The sequence below is a fragment of the Anolis carolinensis genome, chromosome 6, assembly GCF_035594765.1.
Source record: "Anolis carolinensis isolate JA03-04 chromosome 6, rAnoCar3.1.pri, whole genome shotgun sequence".
Taxonomy (NCBI): domain Eukaryota; kingdom Metazoa; phylum Chordata; class Lepidosauria; order Squamata; family Dactyloidae; genus Anolis; species Anolis carolinensis.
This window is the reverse complement of record NC_085846.1, coordinates 118,010,583-118,022,623: the sequence shown is the minus strand read 5'-3', so window position 1 is coordinate 118,022,623 and position 12,041 is coordinate 118,010,583. Positions and strand designations below refer to the sequence as shown.

The following is a 12,041-nucleotide window of genomic DNA, read 5'->3' as shown; positions in this document are numbered from 1 at the left end:
CTTTCACTGCTTTGGATTAATGCAGGGGAATCCTGGGATCTGTAGTTTGATTATGCACCAGCTCTTTTAGGCAGAGGAGACTAAAGCCCTTGCAAAACTATAGCTCCCAGGATTGCATAGCATTGGGCTACAGTGGGGTCAAAGTACATCAATTTTACAGTCTAATTAGGAAGCTAGAGCTGCTCTGACTTTGCAGGAACTCTCCTTCCAAAGGGTCATAGCCAAAAGCAATTAGCCACAAATAATGTCCATAATAAGGGGGATTCTGGGGATTGTAGTCCAAAAAATGTAACTCTCCCTATTGCAATGCCAATTTTTCAATTGCTCTTTACTGCCACCTGCTGACCATAGCTGTTTATTGCAGACTTAATGACAGGATGGAGACCTAGATGGGGAATATTTATGGATGCAGTTGGTTGGTACCACTTTAACTGCCATGACTCGGTGCTATGGGATATGTAGTTTGCCATATATTGTTGGCAGAAAAGGCTAAAGGCCTTGGGAAACTCCCAGGATTGAATAGCACTCAGCTAAGGCAGTTTAAAGTGGTATCAAACTGCATTAATTCAACAGTACAGATCAGTGCATGTGCAAACTTGGGCGCTCCAAGTTTGGACTTCAACTCCCACAATTCCTAACAGCCTACCGGAGGGCTCAAGTTTGCCTATGCCTGGTATAGATGCTCAACCCATGTATCCTGTCTTGAGCCACAAGGAAAGACGGATAATATAATTTTATTATTATTATTATTATTATTATTATTACAGTATTATTATTAACACAGAGTAGTAAAGGTAAAGGTTTCTCCTGACATTAAGTCCAGTCATGTCTGACTCTGGGGGTTGGTGCTCATCTCCATTTCTAAGCCGAAGAGCCGGCGTTGTCCATAGACACCTCCAAGATCATGTGGCCATTGGCATGATTGCATGGAGCGCTGTGACAGAGTATGACACAGCAAATGGGATGTATATGCTAGATTTCATATATTATTATGATTATTATTATTATGTTGGCTGTATTTTGCAAAGGCAGGGTTAATACATCTAAAAGGATGCTTCAAGGCTTCCTTTTGCTTGCATTATTATTATTATTATTATTATTATTATTATTATTATTTTGGCTATCTTTTGCAAAGGCAGGGTTAATACACCTAAAAAGATGCTTCAAGGCTTCTTTTTGCTTGCATTATTATTATTATTATTATTATTATTATTATTATTATTATTATTATGTTGGCTGTATTTTGCAAAGACAGGGTTAATACACCTAAAAGGATGCTTCAAGGCTTCCTTTTGCTTGCATTATTATTATTATTATTATTATTATTATTATTATTATTATGTTGGCTATCTTTTGCAAAGGCAGGGTTAATACACCTAAAAGGATGCTTCAAGGCTTCTTTTTGCTTGCGTTATTATTATTATTATTATTATTATTATTATTATTATTATTATGTTGGCTATCTTTTGCAAAGGCAGGGTTAATACACCTAAAAAGATGCTTCAAGGCTTCTTTTTGCTTGCATTATTATTATTATTATTATTATTATTATTATTATTATTATGTTGGCTATCTTTTGCAAAGACAGGGTTAATACACCTAAAAGGATGCTTCAAGGCTTCCTTTTGCTTGCATTATTATTATTATTATTATTATTATTATTATTATTATTATTATTATTATTATTATGTTGGCTATCTTTTGCAAAGGCAGGGTTAATACACCTAAAAGGATGCTTCAAGGCTTCTTTTTGCTTGCGTTATTATTATTATTATTATTATTATTATTATTATTATTATTATTATTAAGTTGGCTATCTTTTGCAAAGGCAGGGTTAATACATCTAAAAGGATTCTTCAAGGCTTTCTTTTGCTTGCGTTGTTGTTGTTATTATTATTATGTTGGCTATCTTTTGCAAAGACAGGGTTAATGCACCTAAAAGGATGCTTCAAGGCTTCCTTTTGCTTGCGTCTCCGGTTGCCATGGCTCCTTCATTTATTTCAGGCAGGGATCCTTTGGCCGTCTGCCGGCCCGAGAGCCCTTCTGTGCCACATCACCACCGGTTGCGTGGGACTCAAAGGGGTGGAATAATAATAATAATAATAATAATAAGCATGCGTGGCAAGCCTTCCGCTCCCACCACAATGACAAACACAGCGCTCTGACTCAGCAACGGAGGAGAAAAGCACGAAAACCCTCACGTATGACGACAAAACTCCTTGAATGGGCTGCTGTGAGTTTTCCGGGCTGTCTGGCCATGTTCCAGAAGCATTATCTCCTGGCGTTTTTCCCACATATCTGCCAGGCATCCTCAGAGCATATTATTGGAGAACACAGAAATGCTGGACTCTGACGACCACCACGCCAGACTACACAGAGAAGGCACTGAAATCCACAAGAAACAGGTGGACAATTTCAACAGAAAGGAGGAAACCATGAAAATGAACACAATCTGGCTCCCAGTATTAAAAAAATTATAAAATCAGGACAGTAAATAAAGAACAACACTCAGGAAAACAAAGGAATTCCAGGCATGAAACAACCAGGGCCAGCTAACACCTCCCAACAAAGGATGCCCCCAGGCAGGAAGCAGTCAGGCTTTAAAGCTGCAAGGCCATTCAATGCTAATCAAGATGACCAATGGTCACATTCACATTTGCTTCAAGCAGACAAGAGTTCTTTCTCTCATCCTGGACAGTATTCCATAGATATAAAACTCCACTTGCCTAGTTTCCAACAGACCTCATAACTTCTGAGGATGCCTGCCATAGATGTGGGTGAAACGTCAGGAAAGAATGCTTCTGGAATGTGGTCATACAGCCCAGAAAACTCACAGCAACCCAGTGATTCCAGCCATTGACAACTCCTTCAATGATGCTCAGGAGGGGAGCATGACTATTTGGAGAGGACCCCCAATCAGGAAGAAGAGAAAATACATAGGATCACGGTTCAAAATCACTGGAATAGATTGGAGAGCAGGCTTCATAATGCATAATATGAGTATCAACAAAGAGAAAGGTGGGATATCGCACTTATGATATGTACAAATATAGGATTATTATTGTTATTTATTCATTTCTATCCCGCTTTTCTCCCATGGGTGGGATTCAGAGTGGCGTACAATATATAAAATTCATACAAATACATCCAACCACAATACAAAATCAGTTAAAACATATAATTCCTATATAAAAACCCCATTTAACATATCAAATAAAACAATTTGAAAGGATGGGTGACACCTGCCTTGGAAACAGTCCATGCAAAAAGGATCTAGGAGTCGTAGGAGACTTCAAGCTGAACATGAGCCGACAGTGTGGTGCAGCAGCTTAAAAAGCCAATGCGATTCCAGGCAGCATCAACAGGAGTGAAGTGTCTAGAATAGATGGAATGACGTCATTACATAAAAGTCCATGTGAAAGGGATCCATAAGTCTTAATAGACTTACATAAAGATATGTAAGTAATCTATATTAGTTATAACAATAATACAATTAAGATATTTTACACACACACATATATATACAGTAGAGTCTCACTTATCCAACATAAACGGGCCGGCAGAAAGTTGGATAAGCGAATATGTTGGATAATATGGAGGGATTAAGGAAAAGCCTATTACACATCAAATTAGGTTATGATTTTACAAATTAAGCACCAAAAAATCATGTTTAACAACAAATTTGACAGAAAAAGTGGTTCAATACACAGTAATGCTACGTAGTAATTACTGTATTTACGAATTTAGCACCAAAATATCACGATGTATTGAAAACATTGACTACAAAAATGCGTTGGATAATCCAGAACGTTGGATAAGCGAGGCTTGGATAAGTTAGACTCTACTGTATTTATGAATTTAGCACCAAAATATCATGCTGTATTGAAAACATTGACTACAAAAATGTGTTGGATAATCCAGAATGTTGGATAAGCGAGGCTTGGATAAGTTAGACTCTACTGTATTTATGAATTTAGCACCAAAATATCATGCTGTATTGAAAACATTGACTACAAAAATGTGTTGGATAATCCAGAATGTTGGATAAGCGAGGCTTGGATAAGCGAGACTCTACTGTATTTAGAACTACCTAATCATTTTGTTGTACCAAATCTATATATATAAAAGAGTGATGGCATCACGGCAGCAGACAAAACAACAAAAGTAAACACCCCACAACCTCGAAAATTGACAGCACAACCCCTCATCCATGCCTCTAGGTTGATACAACAAAAAGAAAAGAAAAATAAAATCCTAATTAGAGGGAGAGGAATAATTGTTTTTATCCAATTGTTGCCAGTTAGAAGGCTAAGCTCCGCTCACTTGGTCTCCTAGCAACCCACTCAGCCCAGGGGACCCTTTACCTTAACTACCACCAATTCCTCAATACTTTATTTCCCATACCACTATATTTCGCCACAGCAATGCGTGGCCGGGCACAGCTAGTATATTATATTATATTATATATTATATACATATTATATATCCTTTCACTTCTTTTCCTTATTTAATTTTCTGACTATTTCTATATTTTAACTTTGTAATAATAAATCTTAATAAAGACTATTAAAAAAATAACACATCTGTTTCGCACCCGATTCCACCTTAAACGGATCTCTTCGGAAGCCATTGCTGTCCAAGACTGTTGCCATTGTGGAGTGACATTTAAGATATAGATATCTTAATGTTATAATTATAATATATATATATTAGTTATAACAACAGTCCAATTAAGGTATTATTTTACACACAGACATATATTTAGGAATAGATCTCCATCCCACACCAGTACTCTCAATCTCTGGCCTACAGCGGAAGTAGGCCCAACGCTTCTCCAAGGCTGGAACTCCATTTCCCAGTCGCCCCCGCGGCACAAAGTCCAGCACTTCCGGATTTTCGAGTGGGCGTGGCGGAGACGGATCCGGCTGGACTCGGCTCTTTCCGGAAGCGGCCTGGCGCTGAGCTCACTCTGGCGTCTCCCTCCGCCGCCTCGGCCTTGGATTCGGGTTCCTCCCGCTCTCCCGCCTGAGGAGAAGGCCTGAGGCGGGATGGAGGCCGTGCCGCGGATGCCGATGATCTGGCTGGACCTCAAGGAGGCCGGGGACTTCGCCTTCCAGCCGGCCGTCAAGAAGGTTAGGCCTGCTGGGGTTGACTGGGCCGGGAGCTGAGGGAAGAGACGGCGGCGGAAGGAAAAGTAGTCCCTCAGAGGGGGCGGGGGAGGCAGGCAGGCCTCGGGGGCCTCATTTGGGGCCAGAGAGATGGAAGGGCCCCCCAAAGGGCATCTAGACGGACCCCTTTCTGCCACCAAGGAAGGCGCCACCATAATAATGGTAATAATAGAGCTGGGAGGGAGCCCCAAAGGGCATCCAGACCCACCCCTTTCTGCCACCAAGGAATGCATAATAATAATAATAATAATAATAATAATAATAATAATAATAATAATAATAATAATAATGGTATTTATCTATCTATATATATAAAAGAGTGATGGCATCACGGCAGCGGACAAAACAACAAAAGTAAACACCCCACAACCTCGAAAATTGACAGCACAACCCCTCATCCATGCCTCTAGGTTGATACAACAAAAAGAAAAGAAAAATAAAGTCCTCATTAGAGGGAGAGGAATAATTGTTTTTATCCAATTTCTGCCAGTTAGAAGGCTAAGCTCCGCTCCCTTGGTCTCCTAGCAACCCACTCAGCCCAGGGGACCCTTTGCCTTAACTACCACCAATTCCTCAATACTTTATTTCCCATACCACCATACTTCGCCACAGCAACGCGTGGCCGGGCACAGCTAGTATATATATAAAAGAGTGATGGCATCAGGGCAGTGGACAAAACAACAAAACTACAGGCCCCCCAACCTCAAAATTTCACAACACAACCCATCATCCACGGCTCTAGGTTGATACAACAAAAAGAAAAGAAAAATAAAGTTCTAATTAGAGGGAGAGGAATAATTGTTTTTATCCAATTGCTACCAGTTAGAAGTATAAGCTCCGCCCACTTGGTCTTCTAGCAACCGACTCAGCCCAGGGGACAGGCAGAGTTAGGCTTCACTTAGGCCTCTTCCACAGATTATCTAAAGCCCCAGCTTCTGCCAACTCAGAAGTTCGAAAACATGCAAATGAGAGTAGATGAATAGCTACTGCTCCGGCAAGAAGGTAACGGCACTCCATGCAGTCATGCCAGTGGCCACATGACCTTGGAGGAGTCTACGGACAATGCTGGCTCTTCGGCTTAGAAATGGAGATGAGCACCAACCCCCAGAGTCAGACACGACTGGACTTAATGTCAGGGGGAAACCTTGACCCTATACCTTAACTACCACCTATTCCTCAATACTTTATTTCCCATACCACCATACTTCGCCACAGCAACGCGTGGCCGGGCACAGCTAGTTTACTATATTTGTATACCGCTTTTCTCACCCTTGGAGGGACCCAAAGCGGTTTCTAACCCAATCATGGCAAAATTCACTGCCAAGATACAATAAAATATACCATATAATATGCAGTAAAATATAATAATATAATATATTGTATATACATATAACATTGAAAACAATACTATAATGTATTACAATATAATGTACTACTAATAATACAATAGAATAATATTAATTAATTATTATACATTATATGTAATATTGCTAATAATAATAATAATAATAAAAACTTTATTTATACCCCGCCACCATCTCCCTGCGGGAACTCGAGGCGACTTACATGGGGCAGAGGCCCAAACAACATAGGACAAAATATAGGCAACATAATACAAATCACACTATAAAAAGATAAAACAGTAATACAATACAGTAGAGTCTCACTTATCCAACATAAACGGGCTGGCAGAACGTTGGATAAGCAAATATGTTGGATAATAAGGAGGGATTAAGGAAAAGCCTATTAAAAATCAAATTAGATTATGATTTTACAAATTAAGCACCAAAACATCATGTTATACAACAAATTTGACAGAAAAAGTAGTTCACAACGCAGTAATGCTATGCAGTAATTACTGTATTTACGAATTTAGCACCAAAATATCAAGATACATTGAAAACATTGACTACAAAAATGCATTAGATAATCCAGAACGTTGGATAAGCGAGTGTTGGATAAGTGAGACTCTACTGTAATAATAATGGTATTTATTTACTATTTATTATATTTATATACCGCTTTTCTCACCCTTGGAGGGACCCAAAGCAGTTTCTAACCCAATCATGGCAAAATTCACTGCCAAGATACAATAAAATATACCATATAATATGCAGTAAAATATAATAATATAATATATTGTATATACAGTAGAGTCTCACTTATCCAAGCTAAACGGGCCGGCAGAAGCTTGGATAAGTGAATATCTTGGATAATAAGGAGGGATTAAGGAAAAGCCTATTAAACATCACATTACGTTATGATTTTACAAATTAAGCACCAAAACATCATGTTATACAATAAATTTGACAGAAAAAGTAGTTCAGTACGCAGTAATGCTATGTAGTAATTACTGTATTTACGAATTTAGCACCAAAATATCACGATTTATTGAAAACATCGACTACAAAACTGGCTTGGATAATCCAGAACGTTGGATAAGCGAGTGTTGGATAAGTGAGACTCTACTGTATATTGTATATACATATAACATTGAAAACAATATTATGATGTATTACAATATAATTTACTACTAATAATAAATAGAATAATATTAATTAAATATTATACACTATATGTAGTACAGTAGAATCTCACTTATCCAAGCTAAATGGGCTGGCAGAAGCTTGGATAAGCGAATATCTTGGATAATAAGGAGGAATTAAGGAAAAGCCTATTAAACATCACAGTAGGTTATGATTTTACAAATTAAGCACCAAAACATCATGTTATACAATAAATTTGACAGAAAAAGTAGTTCAGTACACAGTAATGTTACGTTGTAATTACTGTATTTACAAATTTAGCTCCAAAATATCGCAATATATTGAAAACATTGACTACAAAAATGGCTTGAATAATCCAGAGGCTTGGATAAGCGAGGCTTGGATAAGTGAGACTCTACTGTATTAATAATAATAATAATAATAATAATAATAATAATAATAATAATAAAACTTTATTTATACCCCGCCACCATCTCCCCGTGGGGACTCGGGGCGGCTTACATATGGCAGAGACCTAAACAACATAGGACAAAATATAGGCAACATAATACAAATCACACTATAAAAAGATAAACAGTAATACAATATATCAATTAAAACAAAAATACAGGATAAAAAATTGTATTTAAAACATATTACAGTATAGTGGTATAGTACAACATAGTACTATATGTAATGCTAATATTGTGTTATGCTAATAATATAAAATATTGTATGTACATATAATTTGTCAGCCGCTCTGAGTCTCCTTCACAGTGAGAAAGGCGGGATATAAATGTAGTAAATAAATAAATAACAAGATATATGTACAAACCATAGTATCAATCAAACAATAACAAATAACTATAATAACAAATAACGACTGGCTGTTAGGAATTGTGGAAGTTGAAGTCCAAAACACCTGGAGAGAGGGCCCAAGTTTGCCCACGCCCAATTGAGACACTAAGACATAGAATTAAAACATATTAATATAAACACTAAAATCACATAATCCAAAGCCATTCCAGTTGTCAACTGCACATATTCTAACCCCATTGAGGAGGTAGTTCCAAAGCCGAGGGGCCACCACTGAGAAGACCCTGTCTTATCTGGGGAGGGAGTTCGGCTATGGAATTCCCTCCCCAGTGACATTAGATCAGCCCCCTCCCTCCTAATCTTCAGAAGAAAGGTAGAAACTTCGCTGTGGGATCAGGCCTTCGGAGAATAGTGCTGTGAAATCAACCGATTTGGAATATGTGGAATTACTATGGAATAGCTCGGACTATGACTATCGATGGCGTGATTTTAATATGGAATGGAATGTTTTTAAATGTTTACTATCTTTTAATTTTGATCTAATTTAATTTTTTTTGGAAATGTATGTTTTTAAGTCATTGAATAATTGCCTCTGTGTAAGCTGCCTTGAGTCCCCTTCGGTGTAGAGAAAGGCGGGATATAAATATACCCTGTTTCCCCGAAAATAAGACAGGGTCTTATATTAATTTTTGCTCCCAAAGATGCACTAGGTCTTATTTTCAGGGGATGTCTTATTTTTCCATGAAGAAGAGCTCACATTTATTGTTGAACAACAAAATGAACATTTATTATATACTGTAAAGTAGTTGTCATCACAAACCAGCATAACCAGACAAACTATGAATCCTATCAAGAATTTCTTGTTACTACCATTATTTACATGTACAACAATCTATGGTACCTCTTGCAATTTAGGTTTCACAAGGTTTCCACGCTGATTTCTCTCTATTCTAGTTTCAATGTAGTCATGAATGATGAATAATATAATATACTATAATAATAATATGATAATATAATAATAATATAATGATATACAATATATTAATGAGATAATATAATATAGGATATAATAACAGAAAATAATAATAATATGGTATTAATAGGATAATATAATAATGGGATATAATAACAGAATAGCATAATAATAATATAATAATAGGATAATATAATAGAATAATAGAATGGAATAGAATGATATAAAATATATTAATAGGATAATATAAAATGGAATATAATAATAACAATATGCTAATAATAAAAAAATAATAAAATGATAATATAATAGAATAATAGTATAGAATATAATGATATAAAATATATTAATAGGGTAATATAAAATGGAATTTAATAATAACAGAATAATAATATAATAATATGAAAATATAATAGAATAATAATAGAATAATAATATAATGATATAATAATAATAGAAAAATATAATATAATGATTTAAAATATATTAATAGGATAATATAATAATGGGATATAATAATAGTAACAGAATATGATGATAATAATATGGCAATAGAATAATAGTATAAAATAATCAGTTTCATGGCATAGGATAGGAAGATGAGAGGAGAATCCCAATGCGTCCTGTACCTTTAAGGAGCAAAAGCAGCAGGATGAAAGCCCTCTTCTTTCCCTCCCTCCCACCCTCCCTTGCCAATCAGAAGCCTCTGGGAAGCAAGGCAGCATGGCCTTGTCTCCGCAGCCACTGAAGGTTTTTCAAGCCTTGGCTGGGGGACAGTCAAGGAAAGGCAAGGCAGGGAGGGAGGGAGGCACAGAAAGCAAGCACTTTCCCTCCCTCCCTCCCTCCCTCCGGTGTGTGTATGAGTGCTGGTTCTGCCCTGCAGCCATGCTTCCCAATGGAACTCTGCTGCAGCCTTAGTTGCTAGGTCTTACTTTCAGGGGAGGCCTTATATTTGGCAATCCCCCCAAACCCCTGCTAGGTCTTATTCTTTGGGGAGGTCTTATTTTCGGGGAAACACGGTAGTAAATAAATAAATAACCTGACTGCTGTCCGTTGGACTACTTGAAGTGTTAGAACTTCAGTCTTTAGTCTTCAAAGGCAACCCCATGTAGAGCGTGTTGCAGTAGTCTAATATAACGAGTGTGGACCACCGTGGCCAAGTCTGGCTTCTTGAAGTACAGGTGCAACAGGTGCACAAGTTTTAATTGTGCAAACTCCCCTGACCACTGCTGAAACCTGGGATTCCAGGCTCACTGATGAGTCCAGGAGAACTCCCAAGCTGCGAACCTATGTCTTCAGGGGGAGTGTAACCCTATGCCATGTTTAGCCTTACAACTGATTAGGACGACCTCTGTCTTGTCTGGATTCAACATCAATTTGTTTGCCCTCATCCAGACCATCACAGCTGCCAGGCAACGGTTTAGGACCCGAGCAGCCTAGTTTCCAACAGACCTCACAACCTCTGAGAATGCCTGCCATAGATGTGTTCAAAACGTCAGGAGAGAATGCTTCTGGAACATGGCCAGAGAGTCCGGAAAACTCACAGCAGCCCAGTAGTTCTGGCCATGAAAGCCTTCGACAACACAGTGTAGAGAGTGAATGGGCAAAGTGGAAGTTACAGCAGTTCTCTCATAGCAAAAGAAAATATAATGTTTACAAATATTAAATAAAATATATAATATCATAGTATCCATATTTAATATTAAATAAATACATAAAAATATTAAATGAAATAAAATGCTGTAAAACATTTTAAAAATATTTAAAAATACAATATTCATTCAAGAGTAGTCCATTTCCAATATAGAAAAGTGTTAGGAAAGTATATGCTATTATCTTACATTACCACAAACTGTCTTATAATTATCTCTATATAAAGATATGAAAGTGTTTGAATATACCATTCAAGCCAACTGTATCAAACCAGATAATACTATTTAGACAACTGGAGCCTTTCCTCATTTTCCAATTGTAATTTTCCCAGAAAACCCACATCATTGTCAGATACAGGTTGCTGGAAAATATGAATGCTGACTGACCCTCCTAGTTTCCCAACAAAGGATTCCCCCAGGCAGGAAGTAGCAAGACTTTGAAGCTGAAAGGCCATTCAGTGCTAATCAAGGTGGCCAATTGCAACAATCACACTTTGCCTCCTAGATGCAAGGGTTCTTTCTCCCACGCTGGACATCATTCCACAGGGATAGATATAAACTCCACTTGCCTAGTTTCCAACAGACCTCACAACATTTGATGATGCCTGCCACAGATGTGGGCAGAACATCAGGAGAGAATGCTTCTGGAACATGGCCAGACAGCTTGGAAAACTCACAGCAACCCACTCTCTACATTGCTTATCAGTTCCATTTGATCTAGAAGAAAATCTGGTTTAGTACAACCAGTTGAACAGCTTGTTTCACCGAAGGATGGATCTGGATTTGTGGTCACAATGTGTCTTGACTACTTGATTTTGGAGCCCATTGAAGAGCAGGAGATTTCGTTAGCAGTGTGCTTGCTTGTTTTTCCTCTGAAGGATCAAGGCCTGTCAATGTTTGCTTCCTTAGGAAAACAACTGAAACCTCATATCCTGACCTTAGGCCG

The 12,041-nt window shown here is 37.6% G+C and overlaps 1 protein-coding gene across 1 annotated transcript in view; it reads left to right on the top strand.

The window, feature by feature from the left end:
- Positions 1 to 4,993: 4,993 nt before the first annotated feature.
- The window catches only part of ptpn23 (protein tyrosine phosphatase non-receptor type 23), a 51,122-nt gene continuing 44,074 nt past the window's right edge, over positions 4,994 to 12,041 (top strand). Inside the window, exon 1 of the mRNA XM_062984406.1 lies at positions 4,994 to 5,132. Coding sequence (XP_062840476.1) covers positions 5,049 to 5,132 — 84 coding nt within the window. The 5' untranslated portion in view covers positions 4,994 to 5,048. The remainder of the gene's footprint in view (positions 5,133 to 12,041) is intronic.